The sequence below is a fragment of the Polypterus senegalus genome, chromosome 9, assembly GCF_016835505.1.
Source record: "Polypterus senegalus isolate Bchr_013 chromosome 9, ASM1683550v1, whole genome shotgun sequence".
Taxonomy (NCBI): Eukaryota; Metazoa; Chordata; class Cladistia; order Polypteriformes; family Polypteridae; genus Polypterus; species Polypterus senegalus.
Window position 1 is genome coordinate 78,215,396 of NC_053162.1, and position 23,145 is coordinate 78,238,540.

A 23,145-nucleotide genomic window follows, 5' to 3' on the forward strand; every position below is an offset into this window, starting at 1 on the left:
CAGGCAGGCAAACAACTTGGCAGGTGGGCCGTGGCACCAATTGCCACATTTGAGTACCGAGAACAGAAACAGAATAGGTGAGGGTTAGTAACAAATTGTAACAATCATGTTACTTATGTTTTAGTGCTAATGGCTAACAACAGAGATGCAGTCTGTACAGTTAATCAGCAGCTCTAGTCAGAATATGCTAAACTGAAGTAGTGAGTCTTCAGCCAAGATTTAAAGGCTGGGACCGAAGGGGCATCTCTTATAGAAGCAGGAAGACCATTCCACAGTTTAGGGGCCCTGTAACTAAAAGCTCGACCTCCCACAGTAATTTTATTAATCCTTGGAATCATAAGCAGACCGGCATCTTGAGATCTTAATGTGCGCTCAGGTTTGTAAGTCATGATAAATTCAGACAAGTAAGCCGGACCTCGGCCATTTAATGCTTTATATGTTAAAAGGAGGATTTTGAAATCTGCCCTAAATTTAACCGGGAGCCAGTGTAAGGATTTAAGAATTGGAGTTATGTGTTCATATTTTCTTGTTCTTGTAATAATTCTTGCAGCCGCATTTTGGATTAACTGGAGGCTGTATAAAGAACAGTTTGAACAGCCAGTGAACACCGCATTGCAGTAGTCAATCCTACTAGAGATAAATGCATGAATTAATTTCTCAGAATCCTGTTTATTTAGAAAGCGCCTTAATTTCCTAAAATTTTTAAGATGGAAGAAACATGTTTTGGACAACTTTGTAATATGTGCTTTAAATGACATGCTAGAATCAAAGATAACTCCTAGATTGCGGGCTGATTCAGTAAAATTAATTGGGATTCCAACTGAGTTAAATGATGACAAAATATTGCTGTGATCAGCGTCATTCCCTCCAACAATTAACATCTCTGTTTTATCTGTATTTAAAGACAAGTAGTTCTCATTCATCCACTCCTTTAATTCACTAACACAACTACTTAAAGACAACATCGGAGAAACTTCATTTGATTTAAATGAAAGGTATAACTGGGTGTCATCTGCATACGAGTGAAAATTAACATTATGTTTCCTAATGAGAGATCCCAGTGGAAGCATGTAAAGTGAAAACAGTAAAGGTCCCAGTACTGAGCCCTGTGGGACACCATATTGAACATCTGTGTATAATGATGGAGTACTGTCAGCACATTTCTGTACATATTTTAATCGATTTGATAAATAAGAACTAAACCAAGCAAGCACGGGGCCTGTAAGCCCAACATCGTTTTCTAGCCTGTTTAGTAAAATAGAATGGTCAGTGGTGTCAAATGCTGCACTTAAGTCTAACAACATAATTACAGTGGAGTTTCCTTCATCAGAGGATATCAGAATGTCATTTACAATCCGTGTTACTGCAGTTTCTGTACTATGACCAGTGCGAAAACCAGACTGGAATTTCTCAAATAAATTGTAATGCGTAAGGTTTGACTGAAGCTGACTGGCGACTACTTTTTCTAGTATTTTAGAGAGAAATGGTAAATTTGAAATAGGCCTATAATTATTTAGTATGTGTGGGTCTAGGTCTGACTTTTTAAGTAAAGGTTTAATGACTGACACTTTTAGTGCATCAGGTACGGTGCCATGCAGTAATGAACTATTGATAATGGTTAAAATAGGCGCTGCAAGAATATCCATAGAACTTTTTACTAGTTTTGTTGGCACTGGATCTAGTGGTGTAGTAGTGGGCTTCATTTTAGTAATTAAAGTTAAGACTTCCTACTCATTTTTATTATTGCTATCTATTAATGTAGAATAGTATTCTGAGCGAGCTTTAAAGAGGGCTTTTTTTATATTTATTAACACTCTCTGTCCATGCAATTTGAAAGACATGTAGTTTTGTTGTTCTCCATCTGCGCTCCAGTTTTCGACACTCTAATTTAAGAGTTCGAGTATTTTCATTAAACCAGGGAGAGTTTCTATGTGCTTTGATCACTTTTGTTTTATTGGGAGCCACTGTGTCCAGAGCATCTCTCAAGGTCACACATGCTTTTGGCAGCCACTGGTTGAATATGGTGGAAGCATTCACAAAATGATTTTTGTGAGAAAAATGCTAGGAGCGATGACATTATTTCTTCTCCTGGTTGAAATAATTTGTCTCAGTATTTCATAAACTGCTAAGTTTCTGTTGATGAGCTGAACATACAGTGCAAAGCTCAAAAGCACATTCTTAAGAGCAGTAAGGTAACACATTAAAAGTACAGTTTGTTAAGTATTCTGATTACTTTTTAAAGCAATGAGTAACATAACCAAATACTTATTTTACTGAAGCAAAAATATGCGTGTTGTTATTATCGTAGCAGCACTTGGGTATAAGGTACAAGTACCTTTGCAGAGCTAAGCAGAAGAGTGTGCTGCATGCAATCCAGTAACAGAAAAATATTAATAACATATCAGTTTAGTTTTCATTCAACTATTTGCGATAAATATGTTGAAACAGTAAACTCAAATTTATAACAGACCAGGATCGTGCCTTATATAGTTTATTCATCTTATCCCAGTTATGTGTGCATGTAATCACACTCATTCATACAGATATTTGAGTGTAAAAAAACATACATACAGAAAATGTTATTATCTTTTTAATCAAAAACAAGTTGGGCTATTGGTGAGGATTGTCCAAGACCTTTACTTAATGAGTAAGACAGTACAAGAGAATACAAAGAAATAATGCATTGAAAACAACTGACCATTCATAATAAACAGTAAAGTGACTCATAGAATTTGGTACATTGTACTATTGTGGGGGGATGAAAACCCCCTGTTTTCATAAAGGAATTGCTTATTTTGTCTTTTTTTTATTTCTACCTTATTTAGAACAAATTAAGAAAGCAGCAACTTAGCAGTGAAATGTATGGCCTGCCATTCCAATCCATAGTGGCCTCTTACACACAGTCATTTGGAAAATGTGTGTGTGTTATGCAATAGATGTGTCTCATTTCACATAGAGTGTCCATCCATTCATTTTTGCAATACATGTTTGTAGAGAGCCAGGGCTTGGCAGCACTGGGCACAATACAAGCACTTAACCGGAGGCTTGTTGATTGTGGCCTCACTTGCTTACACTGGGCAAAACTCTGAGTTCATGCTTTACTTGGTGAGAAGGGAAACTCACTTCCCTTTATAGACAAATTAATCCATTAACTGGAATAGTTACCTCCCAGGTCTCATTATTTCTCTATCTCTTCATCTTCTAATATATGAATGGTATGGATGGAAGTTTGAGGGTAGTTTTAAGCTTTCTTTGTTAGGAGTGGGTACAAAGTAAAAGCTACCTCTGAACCAAATAGCAGCCTTTTATAAGGTTCACCCAAGGACACAGTCATCCCTGGCCAATTTGGGGTCACCAGCTAACCTTACAACTATTTGTGAGGAACTTTAAATGAAAGACTTCTTATTCAGTTGCACCTTAACCATACTGTGTGACCCTGAACGAGACCCTTAAACTGCCTCTGCTCAGTTTGTATAAATGTGTGAATTCATGTATTGTAGCTCTTTATTTGTGAGGCCAACTTAGGAGGCTGTTCACTGTAGAAATCTGCTGTGTAGAATATAAGATGTTTATTAGGTTGGAAAGGAACGTTTAGCATTATATATTTGCTTTATGAATTAGCTAATGGGTAACAAGGTGGTGCCATAGTGAATGCTTTTCTCAAGATTGTTGTAGTGCATTTTTTAAACAAATCTCTGTTCTTATGTGAATGTAATTCGTAATTTGTCAAGTAAAAAAGTATTTTATTTGTGAACCTGTAATGCAATCTGAGCCTGCACTTAGTAAAGAGCACAATACAAAAATACATTGAACTGAATGAATGTTTCACAGCTCCAGGTGAGGTGGACTTTCCACATTCTCTCCATCTCCATATAGGCTTTTCTCTGGGCTCTCCAGTTTACCTCCCACAACATTCCAGTGAGGGTGGATGTATAAATGTGTGTGCCATGCCATGGACTGAGCTGGCACTTGATGCTGCTTGGATGGGCTCTGGCCCCCATTTGAGCAGGACATGAATTAAGCAGACTTGGTAATGGATTGATGTCATTTTGTTATTTGACATGATAGGGATAATCAGGGTAGTGTGTGGACATAAATGATATATATACAGTATATATATTATAGCATTGGTTCTATGAACAGTGTAATGAATATTCTTGTTTTCACATTAATGTTATTAACAATGCTAAATAAAGTAGTGAAGTAAAAAATGGTTGTTTTCCGAAAACATCTTCTGTATCTGTGAAAAACCTGGTCTGGATGCCTTCCCATGATTAATAAGATATCCTTTAAAATGAGACAGCTAAAGTGTGGATTCCAACAAAAATGGAGGACAAGTTAGATCAAATTACTTTAACATTATTGAGTGACATATCAGGGTGATCATGTTGCACATCTTCATTTACACAAGTATGTCAGTGGTTTGTGAATTAAAAGAAATGAAACGTTGCAAAACATTAAAGCCCTGAATTTCAACCTGAGTAAATGCTTGCTTTTCATTGAAAACAGTAATTGCCAGGCTGAGCACTTACCAAAACACCAGGATATGCACTTAGCTTGTTCCCAGAAGATCGTACCCAGCAAGACCTTTTTCACCAGAGCCCTCAGCACCTCCTGGAACTTCCTGCAGTATAGCCCCTTGACAAGGCTGTCTGGCATTCTTTCCCAGACCTCACTGGGCTTCTTTAAGAAAGGAACAAATTAGATTTTAGTGAGTCTGAGATTGGTGCTTGTCCCTGCCCTATGCAGCAGGCCACCTGAAGTGACAGCATGCATTTTGCTTCATTTCAGTTGTATTACTGAGAAAGAAGTGAAATGCAGTATAGTAATTGAAAAATTGTTTCTTTTTACTTTTATTAAATTATTTATCTTAGATTTATTTTTAAAACGGGACAGAGTATTGTAAGCTATGTAAAATGTGGTCATTTTAAGAGGAAAGTGCTTCTCAATGCAACTATAAGAAAAACAACCTGCTTTAATCTGAGAAAAAGGGAAGAGATGGGGGCCTGACTACAACTGATAGGTTTTCATAGAGATATAGACAGACGGATATTTACACTTAAAAAAAAAACCAAAATAATATATATATATATATATATATATATATATATATATATAGTACATATACTGTATATATATATATATATACATATACTGTATATATATATATATTTTATATATATACATATACTGTATATATATAAAATATATATATATATATATATTTTCTGCTTTGGCTTTTGTTGGTTTATGTTCAACTTTAGTTTTAATTATGAGTAAAGCTCTGCTATAAAGGAGGAGGATTGTGAGGCAGGCAACCAGAGTGGCAGTAAAGGATGCATTAAGCAATTAAAGTTAGGCAGCACAGAAATGAAATGATGCGGTGATTTTTCCAGTAATTGCCTTAGCTATCACATTTGATCACTAGGGAATGAGCTGGAGAAGGAGGAATGAGAGCGATAAGCTTTACATCAGCATTTTACTCAGACACACACCTTTAATACACACTTGCACACACTCTCATTGATTGGTATATGCACATGCACTATGAATGTGTTCTGTGGGATTGTTTATTTGCTTTCTGGTTTTCTTATGTTTTTGATCTTAAACTATGCAAAAAAATCTGTACCTTTTGGGTTATCACATTTTTCATTGTCATTTTTGAATAAAACAGAGATTTAAAAGAAAAAATGCATACTGCATATTGTTTAATGTTTAATGTTGGCTTTTTAATAAGCAGAATGAAAGTAAAAATAGTCACTAACAGTACAATTTTACCACCCATCCTTCTATTTATTGAACCCATTTAATCCACACTAATAAAAGAATAAATGTCAGTGTGTCTTTGTGTCCATCCGTATTCTGTTTCTCTGTCATTCCAACAGACTGCATATCTCAAACATTGGTAGCAGTAAAATGCATTGCATTTGTCATGCTAACAGATGGCTTATCACAAACATTTGTAGTAAAGCATTTTATTACAACAAATGTTTGTGATATACCATTTGTTGGAATAACAAATGCAATGCATTTCATTGCATCATACATTCTAAAATACTTTCCAATAGATAATGCACTGCAAATGTTAATGCTAAGTCTACATCGATTGCTTACATTTCAATCTGTGTTAGATGGGTAGCACAGCTACTTCAGTCATAAATGGTTCCCAAGTTCAAGGACACCTCTAGCCCAATCCTTGGTGTCAACCAAAACCAACCTACAGGCACAAAAATGTGCATCACTAAACTAAATGCTGATGTACAACACAATCTAATAACTTTATCCCAACTGAGTAGGTAGCACATACTATGTAATTTACTAAAGAAACATTCACATTGGGTTCAGATTTGGAGACTCAGTTGGCTTAATATTCATGAGGCCCCCAATCCACTATACCGAACCCCACCCTGACCTCAACCCCCATCATTTAGGGAACCTGTGCCTGGGGTCGAAATATCGACTCTGGGATCTGCATATGAGTTCAGTTGCAGGGTGTTGGAGTCTACCCCAGCATCATCACATGCAGTGCATGAGGCACCGAACCATCTCAAGGCATACTGTGCCACTTATAGAGTCAATAATGAACCAAGCCTGCCTATCTTTGGGATGTGGTGGGAGAACTGGAGTATCTAGATGAAAATCCACACACACAGGGTAAATATGCATTTACAGATGCAATGAATGAGCCAAGAGCCTTCTTGAGGTATAACACAGGAGCACCAACTAATGTGCACAGGTAACGTAACATAAAAATGTCATATGTCATATTTAATTGAGAAGCAAAGTATACTAATCTTTAGGAAATGTATTTATAACCTCTGCTTAATTTGATGCCATAATAGATGTCAATGCAAGGACAATTTGTTGCTCTTCAGACACTCAAGCCTTGTTCTGTTTCACAATAAAGCTTTCCCAGCATGATTGTTATTTCAACCATAGGGATCCACTCCTGTAGAAAATCCAAGTCATTTATTTTTTTGAGGAACATCCTTCACATAACTCTGTGTGAAAAAGCCAGTGGTGTTAAGTAAGCACCTCATCCAATTGAACAATCTGGAAATCTTGTCATTCAGAGCACAGCAAACTGATGAACATGACCGAGAATGGGACCATGATGTCGTGACCTCCCTCTTTCTTTCTTAATACTGTTCTACACTGTGCATGTTAGTCTAAGGTAGACCAAGTTCCCAACTGCAAAGTGCAATTGTAACACATTTTTTGGCTTTGTATATATGATTAATTGACTTGTTAGGTTCTTGATTCATATATAAATCACGGGATGCAGCATTTAACGTAAATGACACCATGCAAGTGAATTGCACCAGCAATCACTCCAACACTTGAATTACTAATGAAAGATGAGGATAGGTGGTGTGGATTTTTTCGTATTCTATTAAAAGAGTCATTTGCTGCATGTCCAGAATTAACTGGTATATGCACCAATATGTCTTTTTTCTTATGCTGAAGTGTTAGTGAACTTAAGCGAGAAAACGGAAAAGTTAATGCATTCAGTCTTAAATTAGGCATATGTTTATAATAAGTACACAAATACTGTATATATACTGTACGTACAGTATGTATCTATATATATTTAAAATGCTAAGGGCTATCTCAAAAACTCTCCCACCCCAGGATTTAGAAGTTTGATCTTGGTCTCATTTGAGAGCTTATGTCACGATACACGTAATATCACCCATGAACTGGTCGAGCAGGCCACAATGACCAGAGAATTCGGCTTTGAGAATTTTTTGCAGCAGGCAGCAACACAGCTACATGCCTTACTATTAGAGGTGACACAGACATGCACTGTCGCTGACAGGAAAAGCACAGCTGGCCAGCTACTAATAATTCAATGAAGCACATGGCACAGGCCACACTGATGGTAAACTCCGGGATACTGACACTGATCAACACAGTGCCATGGGAGAAAGAATAATGTTGACGGACAACATTGTAATAGAAAGTTCAGTGCTCGACACAGTGACACAGAAGAAAGTAAAGTAGCGCCAGACCAAAGGTCCGCATGTTTCCTAGAGTAAAATATTACTGTATATGCTTGCAGACCTTGCTGCACAAAAACTTGGCAAAATCTTTTATCATCCTCTATCTGCACTATAAACTGTATTTTAATATTCTGAAAAAATTGCAGTCTAATAATTTATACCCTCAATGATCAGGATGCCACCACAAGAACTATGAACTGTTTAGAAGAATTATATATACAGCATATTGATATATATATATATATATATATATATATACTGTGTATATATATATACTGTGTATATATATACTGTGTATATATATATATATATATATATATATATATATATATATATATATGTGTATATATATATATATATATATATACTGTGTATATATATATATATATTTATATATATACAGTATATATATATATATATATAGTTTATTGTTTATTTTCTCCACAGTTGTTATTAAGTTGTAGTGCACATAAATAGTTGAATTATCTCTAAAAATATGAATAAAACTTACCAATAACATTGACTTTAAAAGATGTTGTGGTAATTGGCGACTCCAGAGCACCCAGGTAGGATCATGCATTGGTGTGTACGTTTGCTCTCTAGTGTACCCATTAGAGCTTGGCTCCCACACTTCTCCCCTTGCTGCAGTGAAAAACCCTGGCCCTCACAACTTTGAAATTGCATTTAACAGATATGAACTGCATACACAAGCATACATAATATTTGAAAATTACACATGAGCAACACTAGCTATTTTATTTTTGCTTTTGGGTTGTTCGTTTTCTTCTACTTTATAGTTCTTGAAATTTCTGGGAAACTGTATTCTTAGACTCTCAGCTACTATGCTGGGGTAAAAAGAAATGGGACCTTTAGTATTTTAGTGAATAACTTAAAACGGTGCTGAATTTCCATCCAATAGTTGCAAATATAAAAAGTATAATGTAGTGAGCAGTACATACAAAATAGTCACATTTACAATAGCTAAATTAATATATTTAGAAACAGAATCATAAGTTTAGAAGCAGTAAATATGAGGTTTGAATACAGTAAAGAAGATTTTAGTGTTTGCTTTGGATTTCTGCTTATGGAGTTGATGCCTCTTAAACTTTTCAGGACATGGAGAACTTTAAACTTTATTTATGAAGTTGCATGCTTATGCCATAACTGTAGCCTTTTTAGTGTTTTTGTAACATCAGACAATTTGTATCTGTGCTGAGTACATCGTATGTGTGCCTTTGTATTCAAATATTGGGCAACATTCAAGTGTTAACATCATAGATCCTGGTGCTGGCAATCAGTGTTGCAAGTGCAGTTTGTGAGAAGATATAGCTTTATGTAACAGTCAGTGGCCTGGAAAGTGTGCCGTAGAACACCTCATTTAGTTTAATACATTACCATGGCTAGGGAAAGTGTCAGAAAGGAGGGAGATAATCAAGTGTTCTGCTCCCTATAAATGTGCACAAAGATGATATAGAAGAAATTGGATTTGAAAACAGCGGAGCAAGGAAGAATACAACTGATCAGGGCTTGATAAGGGATGAGTTTTTTTTTCTTTTTTAAGAAAAAAAACTATAATTTTTCACAAATGTGTTAGTAGAGGTTAACAAAATATGGCTTATATACATTTTTTTAGCATTTTCTCTACTCTGCACATGCGGTAGCGTGTTTCAATTTAAAATAACCTTTCGTTTGTTTAAGAGAATATGTTCTTATATTACTAATGCCATTGCTTTCCTCCTGTATTTTACTTATCAAACAAAATATGTCATTATCTTTGACCGATATGACCTGAGATCTAATCGTCCATTATCATGTGAAACTGTTTGTATGAATCATGTGGAAACTGATGTTTATTAATAGTGTATGGGGAAAATAGTATTATTCATTGCCCAATATTTTGGTATCTTTATTTGTCTGTCAGTAGACTGCAAGTTTATAGAATTCATTTAATGTGCTTACCACAAAATCAGGAATACTTGTCAATTTAATGTTATAATGCAAATTTCAAGGTAGCTGTGGTCCTATCACATATTCTTCTGTTGTTTTATTATATATTTTCCACGGTAGTTGTCTCTTCCGTTATTTTTTATTTTTTTTTATACATGCAGTATGGGTAATGTATTTAAGACTGTTTGTGTGGGCACTAGCATAGTGCAAGGGTTGTGGCTCCTCATGCTGAAAAAATTGTTTTAAAAACCTGCCTTAGTCTCCACTGAAGTCAAAAACACTATTTAAATAAAGGTTTGTTGTTTTTTTTTTTTTTAGAAACCAGAAAACAGGACTTGCCAGTTTGTCGAATTAGTGGGAAAACGTCTGTAGTATGGACATGATAATAATGAAATGTTTTCAGACAGCAGCGTTTTTATTTACTTATTTTTGCTCAAATACTGAAATTTGTTATTTGTTATCTACCTTGGTACATCTTTATTGTTATGCTCTTGGTCAGTGTGATGAATGTCTTGCGGTAATCTGGGAGTCCAATCGGATGAATGCCGAAATTTTACTTTGATGCTTGGCAATACGCAATAAATAAAATATGCAGAATTTTTTTTAGTTAAGGTGTGCATATTTGTGGCGTATGAATTACATTATACATGGATATGCAGTCTCCAAAAAGCACTCCAACATTACGCATAAAAGCGACTTTTCGTGACATATGATATTGGAGTGGCATCTGTCAAGGACTGCTGCAGTTTTTGCCTTTACTGCTTGGCTTCCTTCTGAGATGATTTAAGTACGCACCAGTCCCTTGTCAGCCCCTGCACACTCCTGCTGACTGATGGGAATTGAGGTCCTCTCATTAGGACTTTCATGGGATCATCCCAATAACAGACTTGTTTATTGAATAATTAAATACAGCAACACTGTAAGACCTGCATATGGTTTCCAATTGAATTAATTTCCAAACAAAGTCTGCCATCCTTATGAAACCCACCTGATTTAAAGAATGGAGACTGCTGACAGTTAAGCATCTTGCCTCATCTAGCTTGCTCCCAGACACTCATCTCACCCTATCCATACTGTGTAGCAGTTGCAGACCACTTCCTGCTGCCTGTAAAGAATTTTCTGCACTATTTTATAATTTGTCCTCACTAAATCTATAATAGGCACTGAGTAATTTATAACATTGTGTGGCATGACACACCAGTTTCCTCACTGTTTTCTTTAATCTACAAATGCACAAAATATTTATTTCAGTTTTTAAATTATTTATATATATATATATATATATATATATATATATATATATATATATATATATATATATATATATATATATATATATATATATATATAGTGAAAGAGGATGCTGTGGATGACCCAGCACTGACCCACACAGAGGCACATGTATAAATAACACAAAAGTTTTATTTTTCTTCTTCAGATGGAGGGCCCGTGAACCCTCCAGCCACAACACAGTCCCAAAAGTACAACTCACACACCACACTCTTCCTCTGGCACCACCACTCCTTCCAGGCATCCTTGTCCTCTTCCTCCCGATTCTGGCCCTGAGTGGTGGTTGCTGGTTTCTTTTAAGGCCCACCTGGGCCAAGTTCTCAAATTGCACTCCCGGGTGGGGCTAAAGATTAGTCTGGCTGGGCTCAGGGGCCCATGCCGCGCCTCCTGGCGGCCACCCCAGATCCCCACAGGGTTGTGGAGAACTCCATCTCCCATGGAACCCTGCGGGAAACTGAGGCAGCACCGTCAACCAGGGAGGCTGCCACCAAGCGTCCCGGGGGAGATACTGAGGAGCCCATGGCTACTCCCCCGGAACATTAACAGAAGGGGCGTCCCGGCCTGGCATTGGAGCCAGCCACCTGCCACAATATATGTATATATAATTTTGTGGCTTCCTTTATGTAGACGTAATGAGGAGTGCCTTTTGGGTCTAGAGACCAACCCACATTGTTGGACATCCCAATATCAGTATCTATGGGCTGCTATACTGTATTGTCATTCAATTTTTTATTGTAGTGCTGATATTTGTCTATTATTATCCTTACTTCATAAGGGCATATGAAAGCCATTTTTATTCCCTCAAAACCCTACCACTAACTGACAAAATGCTAGGGTACCTATCATCGGTTTATAGCCATATAAAAGCCTGTGAGACACCTCACTTCTTCTTAATCCAAGCCTTCTCTTTCTCACAGTGTCTGCTTTTGAAACTCATGACTCTGATGCCCTGAAACTTTCTTTTTAGCTCCATTGATAAAACTCTGCTGAGTGTAATGCTTAAATTACCATTGTAGCCATGGCTTTTCCAATTCTATTGTGGATTTCTTTTTACTACATTTTGGGATTTGATCCTAGGACTCTAGGCAGCAGTGTTAAGCACTGTTCCAGCTTGCTATCTATTTAAAAAGATTGAGTTTTTGGAGAGGCGAGATAATAGATATGCACACATTTCCCATGTATCTTTCAAAGATATGTATTCACATTAAGGAAACCAGCAGTATTAACAAAAAAACACTGGACTGGAAGGTGCTATCCTTGAGCACGAGAAAGTTGCTATATAAATAATATTTATTATTATTACTATTGTTATGGTTATTATTTTTAAAGTAACAAGTCATAATCTTCCAAATACTTGTCCAAATTCACAGTGTTTATTAATAGTGTTTCTAAATGATGATGTCATGCTTTTCTTTCCAGCTTCCATTTGGAGATATTTACAGAAGCTACTAAGATGCAAGGGAGAGGTACCTTGCCTAGTTATAGATATTCTACAGGAACAATAGATAGGGTAAAACTGGAGTTTATATGATACTATGATATTTCATGTATACATTAACAAAACATAAAGAAGAAAAGATAAATGTTATAGATTAAGTGTTTTTTTTAATAACTTTCAACATCTTGTCTTTTCTTCTATCACTAATTGATGCAATCCTAATCACTACTGTCTCGAGAAGCATATTCTGCTTTCTGTGACCTGTTAATTACATTTTACATTATAATGTTGCTGATTCAGTGACTTGTTTTTCATCTATCGTCCGCTGCAAAACAATGTGCTGCTCACTGCTGCAAAAAAGAGGAAAAAACCCTAGGCTAATGAAAAAAATGGACTGGATGAAAATGTTCTAATTTCATAATCTCCTACTAAATGAGGCATTGGGCTTTCTGTGCAATATCTTAGTCTTGTAGTGCTGCTGATATGCAGAATTTTAAAGATTATTAAAAGATATTCATGAAACCTTTATGTACTTGAATTGGTAACATGTTGAACAAATGATCACATCATCCTTAACTATCGTTAAAAATAATCAGTGTCCATGTAATCAGGCCAGTATGTGTCATGCAACTGGAAAGTTCAGTGTGATGGAAAGGTTTGTAATGTTTAGCCGTTTCTATTTAATATTTTTTTCACTAAGCAATGAAAAAATTCTGCAATGCTGTATGTCCTAGGAGGAGTCAGACAGTTTCAGGTAGCATCTGGCACAAAGTAAAAGTACTGTTTTAGGTCACTTTTTTAATTTATTTATTATTTATAATATTTTTGTATTAAATTAAAAGTTAAGAGCATGACACACTGCATTTGTAAATGATGGTCCTTTCGTAAGTAAACTTAATAATAAATAATGTATTACCTGATCTACGCCATCAGCAAGCAAACACAAACAGAAGTGTCATAAGACCACAGAAAATGTTTTAACCAACATTTTAATTTTTGGGGACTTAAATACATTAAACCGAATTCTCAGACCTGTGTTTATGATTTATTTTGGAAATTTTATTTTGGTTCTGCATCATTTCCTTATTGCTAGTGATTTCCCGCAAGTAATCATTTCTGCAGGCATGTATTATCATTGCACCGTTTAAAATGCACAAGAGCCTTTAGGGTATATGGAGGAGATGCACTCTGTTATTAAACTGTCGCTTAAATTGTTATTTATTGGAGTTGTGCATTTTTTTTATTGGATGTGCTCAGTATTTCCAGTAAAAGAATATTTAAATCCATTTTATTCTATTTCATTGTATTTCATGTTTGGAAAAGGAAGGCTGTTTAATTCAAAGTTCCAAACAGGGTTTGCTTGGTAGCACTTAGCCCACCTAGAATGTGTGCTTTGGTCTAATTTTGTGCCAACTTGCTGCAAATGTAATGGTAACCTCAGTCTAGGAAAGTGACATCTCATTACACATGACTAGAAAAGCAATTATAAAAAAAAAAATATTTACCATCTTTTAAAATGTTTATTTTATTGTTTTTTTCCATATGTAATATTAATCCTGGAACTGAAGAGGATGACCTTGTAGGCACCTCTCCAATTCTGGAATAATGCCATGGAGCTCAAAAGTATAAACAATAGTTTTGCTTATCACATATTTTAAAAATGATACATTGAATACATAAAGAAGAGACCAAGTACCTCAATAATAAGATACATCCAGACATGGCCCAGATGTAAACCGACATACCTTCAATTCAATTATGGGCACAAAACGAGCGGCTCAGTTGTCATGTTTATAAGAAGTTTTTCCCTCTTTAGTTGTAATTGTTGGTTAAGTGTACAGTATAAGTATATTATGAATTTGCTTTGGATCTGCTGCCATTCATGCCTTTTAAACAACTGTCCAAAAGCATGGCAGTTGGGGCATTTATTGTAACTATATTGAAGTCACTATATTTCTCATAAAAGAGGACTTTACCTTACCTTAAAAAATAACAAAAAAATATTTTTAAAAATTGCATCCTTTCCAAACCAAGGAGAACAGGACTTTATATGAAGATCCATCAATCCCAGCTGTACTTTGTGCAGGGCAATACAGTACATTTTCAATAATAGATCTAATTAATTTTGCATCAAGATGCTACTGACCTCTGTATTCTTGCAGTTGGGTAAAGTATATTGGAAAATATATGGATGGTGTATTCATTTTAAAATAGGGGTTCTTATTACTCAAGTTGTATTATATCATATTTTGAGTTGCAGTGATGTGTGTGAATGTATGTATGTATGTATGCATATATATATATATATATATATATATATATATATATATATATATATATATATATATATATATATATATATATATATATATATATATATATATATATATATATATATACAGTGGACCCTTGACTTACGAACTGAATTAGTTCACGAGGGCTGGTTGTAACTCAAGTTGGTTGTAAGTCAAGACTATTTTTCCCATAAGAAATAATGGAAATACCCATAATGCGCACTGGAACACTTACTTAACCTCTTCATAATAAAAAAGGGTTGTATAATGTGCATAATTTACCAAAACACCAATAATTTTTCTAATATACTAACCAAAAAGTTATAAATAGTGCCTATCCTACCAGAAACAACAATTTCATACTGTACTCACCATTTAATTTGACATCTTTGGGCTGCAGCAAGGGAGGAGGAGGAGAATGAAATGGAAGGTTATTATTGTTTAGAAGGAGCCTCCTTATGCAAATCTTTTCTTTGTAAAATTGTCGAGATGGTGGATTTCGACATGCTGTACATATTAGCGAGATCGGTCACGAACGGCACTCTCATATTTCCACACAATTTCCTTCTTCATTTCGATTGTGATCGCTGTTTCTCAAGTTAATAATGACAGAAGTTGAGCACTCAGTTCAAAGCTGGTCGTGTTGTGAACTGCTGTAATAATACACTCCAAAGCAAGCCAGTGCTGACTCAGCCTGATGACATCATCATGTGCCACACCAGCCCGCTAGCTAACATCCCTTAACAATCGCTTTCTTTACCTTCGTTACCATCTCTTCCTTCCTTAGCAATTATGTGTCTTGTTTGCCATGGTCTTAGTGAATTATATATATAGATAAATCACTGCACTGACTGAAATTACGTCCACAAACACATGTATCTGGGCTCCGACTGAAGCTTACGAACGCTCTCGGCTGTTTGTTTACAATCGCATCAAGCGGATACACGTGATCGCATTCGGGTCGTAACGCAAGATGTTGGTCGTAAATCAAAATAAAAATTTTGGTCGTAAATCAAGTTGTTCGCATGTCAGGCCGGTCATATGTTGATACCACAGTTAACTAGAACAGAAATTACAATATTGTTTTAGACTTGAACTGTTCATAAGTTACAATAACATTCACTGCAACACTGTTGTTATATTTTATTTTACAGGTTAATGATGGTCAGTCTTCTTGCATTCAGGATAACCAATTGACTCCATTCCAAGGGACAGAAATGCTTAAATCTGAGGTATGATGTACACTGGCACTATGCACTACATGACACATTATTTCTATGATTTATACAAGCACACTATTAGAAATTACTTATTTCAATGACTAATTTATTAGCTCCTCTAGTCAACCACATGTTTTATTGTTTTATACAGCTCCTTTCAAATGTAATGTTGTAAACTTTGGTTCATTGTCTGCTTTGAATTCATGTAAAACAGCATAAAGCTTTATTCCCAGCTAATTCAGATTATTCTTATTGAATGATCAGCCTCACAAAATATTCAATCCATATGAAAGTACATCAAAGAAATTCATACCAATATTTTTGTTTATTGTCAAGGAATTATACCACAGTCTGTCCCATGTCACACATTTTGCACTATTATAATGATGGTGGTCCATTGCTGACCCAAGACATCTTGATTATAAGGGCCCTCAAAAGCAGCCAGATATCAAGCCCAAAACTGCCAAAGAGCCTTGCCCACAGAATACTTAAATGTATCAAATTATTTATTTAATAACATTAAATAATTTAGTAAAAAAAAAATCTTCAAAAAGGAAAAATAGTCTTCTCACTACAAAAAAGAAATTTGAGTCATTATAAACAAATTGAAAGAGCACAAAGAACTGAACAAAATAACAATATTGCAAATGGAATTGTTCTGTGCTAGTAATTAACAAATCTAAAATTCAACATCCTAAATACAAAGCTATAGGTCAAAAACCAGAGAATCCAAAAAAGGCAATGCAAAGATTGCAAACCTTGACAAAAATGGAAAACAAATAAGGGGAGTTGAAGAGCGCAGTAACTAAAGCAGACTAATGTCACAGTGCCACAATATAAAATGTACATAAACCAGGAGCAAGGAAACGGGCAAAAATACAGAAACAAGAAAATGACAAAATAATAAAGGATGAAAGTAAAATTCTAACAAAGTCAAATTAAGTCTTTCTTTTAGAGTTGGGCAGAAGAATTGTTGGATTTGTTCACAGAAGTTGATAAAAACAATTTTAGATTGATCTCCTAAAGGGGCTAAACCCGATTCAGAATCAAATGTATGCATTTGGCCAAGCACAAGTCCTTAGCCTTTATTTTTTTGGACGCAAAGATCCATAATGGATGTGTCCATTGAAAACAAGCACAGAAGAGAGTGGCAATGTGATATCATCAAAATAATAGTAAACATATAAACATTCATAAATAAAAAATGTAAAAAGATGAACATTTGTTGTAAAGGTATTCCTGACGTGTGGACTGAATGTTCATCTTTTATTTGTAAAACTCCTTTTTATACAAAATGTTTCAATTCAGAAAACATGCTCAATTTGATTTTTAAAGCTCACAATATTCACTCATAATTAACAATGCTACATTTTTCTGTTGAAATGAGTTGTAATAGCACAACACCTTATAATTGCTCTGTAACTAACTACAAATTCTCCTTTTCAAATAATTTATAACCATTTTGATTTGGACAGAAAAAAGGTCAAAAGCTCCTTTCATTACTAACATAGAATAAGAGATACTTTAGAATTTTCCTCTAACATTTATGTGCATGTACCACTGCATGATTGGATGATATGCTGAGTGATGGATTTATGTATTGTTGTGTTGCCAATATTAAATCATTGAATCAGCAGCTAGTGTGAGCCTCAAAATTATAATATACATTTTAGATATGTTCAATAAATAGGTCTGTGTGTACCATATTGGTATCTTAAAAGTCTTTATTGACAATTGATGTGGAAAACAAAATCTTTCCTATAGAACACTACCTTGAAATGGATTCAGCATGATGGATACCAATACAGTCACCCCAAAATAATGGATTTATCATATGTGCATTTTAAAATGTCATACTGATGGAAAACGTCAACCTGTTGATTTTCTCTTTTGTATTTTGCAAGTAACATCCGTTCACATTTTTTATGAACTTGCTCATTCCAAATGTTATTTCACAGCAGGCTGAAGTTTACTTACACTGGCAGCATAGTGTGGAAGATAAAAACAGATACTGGATGTGGTCCCAATCCTTCGCAGGGCACAGTCACACAAAAGCAAATACACATCTACAAACGCTTCCTCATATGGAACCAATTTTGAGTAACCACTTATTTTGTTAAACACATCTTTGAAAAGGGAGGATGACTGACAAAAGCCTGTGCAGAAGCAGGAATAGTGCAAACTTCGTGATGATTCTGGTGCAGTAGCACTGACCAGCATATGACTGTGACGATGTGGGTTCGGCTCCACGCTCCCTTCTGCTATTTGGGAGCCCTTGAACCCAACACTGTCGATAGATATAACCGTGGTGAGCTAGACAGTGAGACAACATTTGAGCAAGGGGCTGGTTCAAAAAGGTGCATAGTGCTTTTATTAAAATCAAATCAACAAAAACAAAGTGTCCAATAAAAAGTGCAGGTCATTCAAAATTCTTCAATAAATAAATAATCCATAAAAAACACGTGGAGGTAAAAACAATAGAAAATCAATCCTTTAAAATCAAGGTTAAAACATTCCTCAGGAAGCAGTTTTTAAAACAATGACAAGCTCGGTGCTTCTTCTATACTGGCGTCTCACCTGCTTCTCCCGACTAGGCTTTGCAGCAGGTGAGACGCTCTCTCTCTGCAGCTGCCCTTTTCCATTCACACACACAGGTCTGGAGTCCTCCCGATCCTGGCTTTGGTCTGGCACTCATCCCAGGCCTGAGACTTGGACTCCTTAGTCTCTAGGACGCCCACACCAAGGACTGCAACACCAAGTCTCGCGACTCCCACTGCCTTTCCGGCCTTCTGCGGCCAGTCGCCTTTCCCTGGTCACTCCCGATACCTGCTCGCTCAGCAGTAGCGACATCAGCTACAACCCCTGGGTGTAGGCCTAACACCCAGGCTTCCTCGCAGCTGCCCACGAGCGCTCGTTCATTCGCCCACACGCTCCGCATGTCTCTATCTCTCTCGCACTGACTTGCTTCCTCGCTCCCTATAACCTCCATCTTTTCCTTTCTCTCGTTCTTTTCCTTTTTTGTCTTTCTCTGACTCGCGCTTCTTTTAAACAGCGAGGGGCCATAGCAGCTGCAGCACATTAGCCACGGGAACAATCATGGATGTGGGCAGTTCCTCACCTGTGCACTCGGTGAGAAACGCCCACACCGCAGATCGCCCCGTGGCTTGCTATGGCCCAATGCCCCCTCACTAAGCCGCGAGCACGGTGATTATTTATTTAAAAAATGGCCTTTGCTCAACAAGCTGTGGACCCATAACACCACAATGACATGCTGCTTCACATTGTAACAGCAAAGTTAAGGTAGAGAATCTATTCATTCCTTAATGTGTTGCATAATACTGAGTTTAGAATTTATGATGAATGTGACTTTGTATGGAATGTATTATATTATGATTCTTGTAGAGTTCTTTTAAACATGTCACTTAGAGGTATAAATAATCTACCCAATAATATAATGAGCAAGTAACACAAATGTCTTTGTATTTTAAAATGCACTTCTGAACCAAAAAGCAAACCTTCTAAAAGTTAAGTTCTGATACCTTTCAAACACAGATCTTTTGTGATTTATGACTAAAGCAACAATCAGTAAATCTATACTGTTTAATTAGTTTTAGTTTAAGTTAGCAGTATATTTTTTAAGTGGAAGTTAACTGTTGCTAAATGTTTTATATTGCAATTGATTGCTTAATGGTAGCCTGACAGAGGGCAACTTGCTACTTAGTGCTTCAGCTGACTGTATAAAAGCCTTAAAAATCCATAATATCTTGAAAGTCAGTAGCAAATGTAACATAGAATTACCCCAATGTGTTGTGCAGTATAAATCGCCTTCGACACTATGTTCAGTGTATGTGCATGTGTTTCAGTGTGACTCCATAACAGCCTGTGATATTTAGCAAGCAGATCAATACAAGGCTAAATGGTAATGACCAGTTCCCTATTCAGCGTTGGGGGTCTAGGGAAAACGGGACTTGCCAATAAGTCTCCAACCAAACCCCCCCTTCCCCTGCAACAACCCCACCCCCCCCACCCCGAGGTGTAATACAGAGCAGCAGACACAATCCTGCAGCTTGGCTAGTTAGCTTTAAAAACTGGATCAATAACTTTAGTCTTGTCTTGCTAATTGCTCATTGGTTGACATTGGTGGTGGCTCTGTTAGTATTTAATACTGTAGAAGTCTATTTTTTGCCTCTCATTTTCTCTTATCTCATTATTTACTCTTCTCTTTCGTTCTTCTACGTGCGGAATGTGAAAAAACCAACATAAATGGATTAAACATAGCTGGCACGGCGGGATGCTACCATTGAGAATCTTCGGAGAGATGTACTTCTGTCTCACCAGGCCCGGGACATCCTCTCTGCTGAGGTAAACAAGAAGGGCAATTACTTTTAATATATTCAAAATTGTTTTTTTCCTTCTTTTTTTATTGATATATGTATTTTAAATCATACCCATGACATATTGAATAAATTACAAAAAATTAATAATGTGCAAAAGAATTTTGGTACTCGTGTTTTTGGCTATTTATGCACCTACAGGGTTATGAATGACAAAAATTGTTTTAAAAATTATAATTTTCTGTTAAGGGTAACATGCTGGTTTTCTTATTTCATGTCTTTGTTTCCAGGTATCTACTGTTAGTTTTATTTTTCATTTCTGATGTGCCAATGACCTGGTTTAAATTAACTATTGATCTGTATAGCACCAGAGTTACTAGAGTTTAAACAAAACACTCGAGTTTCTCTTTATTTTTGTTTATTTTTCTCATCCTGTATTATATTAGAAGGTATATATATATATATCTCATATTTTTTTAATTTAGAAATTTGGCTTTTGCCTATTGTTTATTAGGGCAGTCGCTTTATTTTTCAGCTAGAGTGTGCTAATGTCATGATTTAAATGAAGTATTGATCAGTTTAGGAGGGAGAATAGCAAGAGAGGGAGAGGAGGCAGTGAGAAATAGTGAGAAAAAGAAAAGAAAGAAAGAAAGACAGACATTGTGGTGTTAGACTGGATCTCAAACAGCCAGCGGATTCTGTTGAAAATCAAGAGAATAAAGAAGATTCATTTGATAAATTTTACCCTTATAGTTTGTGTATTCCAAATCTGATGGATTATTTTTTATTTTTTTGCTTTTTGCTCCTGGTAATGGAATCTTTAGTGGAACAATATGTCAAAATGGATTATTTACTTGGGTTTTAATATTTGGAACTGTTCTATCTATAATCTGCACACGGACTACTTCATTTTGGCCTTCGTCTTGAATCAATGTGGTATTTTCTTTTTAAATTTTAAATGAAGCTCAGAGACTGAAGATATTGGAGGGTCTGTTAATGACCGACACTCAACTTTGGCATTTGCCAATAACCCTCCATGGTATTAAAATAAGTAAACAGTTTGTGGGAATCAATAGCTATATTTGTATTTCAGTAGCTGGATGTCCCAAGATAAGGGAATAAATTCAAGGACAGATCCAGACATCTGAATGTTTTTATTCTCTACCTGTTATTTTATTAATAACTACTATTTAAAAAGTGAGTAGCTCATTTGAATGTGATAATTAAGGTCTTGTCGGGAATACTGTGATATATGAGGTTGACACCAGAGCTAGTACATTATATTAAACAGTACTTAGCATATCTTTAATGACCCTATGGCGCTAGATGTACTTAGTCTTCTGGAGTGTTACATTTATAGGTTGTCATTGTAAATATATTCTTATGAATAAATTGATTTTTCTATGTTTATGAATGCTTTATTAAACTCCACCTGACATTTGGGAATTCTGGATTGGTTTGTCAGCCGTAGGGCGGTACTTTATGAAGTAATGTATAATTTCTGAGAACCAAAATAATATCTCTTAATAATTAATTTCATTGATTTTTTTTTTTTTTTGCTTGCAGTGACGTTTCAGTAGGTGAGGTTTATTATGTAGTTGTGTAACCAATGTTCAAGTTAAGGCTTTTGTTTGTGGCTGCAACAGTTGGAACGAAATACTAAAGACAGTCAGCTTTCTATAGGCATTTTAGCTGTAAAGAAGAGGCTACAGTTAAGTTGTAGTAAAATGCTTTTGTTAGGCTGATTGATTTTCACTTCCTCTGTGCACTGTGCTGTTCTTGCGGTTCGATAGCTGGATGTCCAGGAGCAAAGAATCTCTCAGCTACAGACAGACCTCCAAGAGAAGCAGGCAGAGCTACTGAACAGCCAAGCTCGAACTCAACAGCTACAGCAAGATCTGCACACCACAAGGCACAAGTATGAAGAGATCCATATCCAAGTAAGTGTCTCTGTAGTCAAAAGCTTAAGCTAAGTTAGGGCCATATTGCTCTCTGCTTTTGGTGACTACACTATAGAGCATTACAAGGGTGTTTATTCATTTTGAAAAGACTCTCCTTTAAGGAGGTAATAGAAGAATGAAAATATGGAGAAGGAGAAAGGAAAGAATATTTTCAAGGCACCTTTAAACTGTCTGAAAAAATATTGCAGCTATTTCTCTTTAGATAAGTGTGTGTTGCTTATGATTCAATTACTGAATATCTCCATTTTGTTTTATTGGCCAATGTTTTTACTGTAAAAATAAGTGTGTTTTCTGAGTCGGAGTGCATTACAATATTAAGTACCATTTTTAGATGTTCATCTACAGAATTTTTCACATCACCTTATTTGTGCCTAAATGCTAAGGATATAAATCCTTTGTATGTCTGACTAGTACTGTGTTAAAGGTGAGACACTGATTTGTTTAATAAGTATAATATGATATACATTAATAAATCAATCAGGAAATGTTAGTATTTTCAGAATGTGTGCAGTTTTTCCAAGGATGTAATTCTGATTATCAGAAAGCCATTGTAAAGAGAGGTGTTATCATGTTTATGCTATAGCATATAGCATTGCTATTTATTTGTATACTGAGGAAATATTTTTGTTTTTGACATTGCAAGATGAAAGAAATCAGT

The 23,145-nt window shown here is 35.7% G+C and overlaps 1 protein-coding gene across 1 annotated transcript in view; it reads left to right on the top strand.

The window, feature by feature from the left end:
• The window catches only part of LOC120534874 (polyamine-modulated factor 1-binding protein 1), a 373,314-nt gene that overhangs the window by 185,588 nt on the left and 164,581 nt on the right, over positions 1-23,145 (top strand). Inside the window, exons 5-7 of the mRNA XM_039762390.1 lie at positions 16,127-16,204; positions 20,471-20,554; positions 22,320-22,466. Coding sequence (XP_039618324.1) covers positions 16,127-16,204; positions 20,471-20,554; positions 22,320-22,466 — 309 coding nt within the window. The remainder of the gene's footprint in view (positions 1-16,126; positions 16,205-20,470; positions 20,555-22,319; positions 22,467-23,145) is intronic.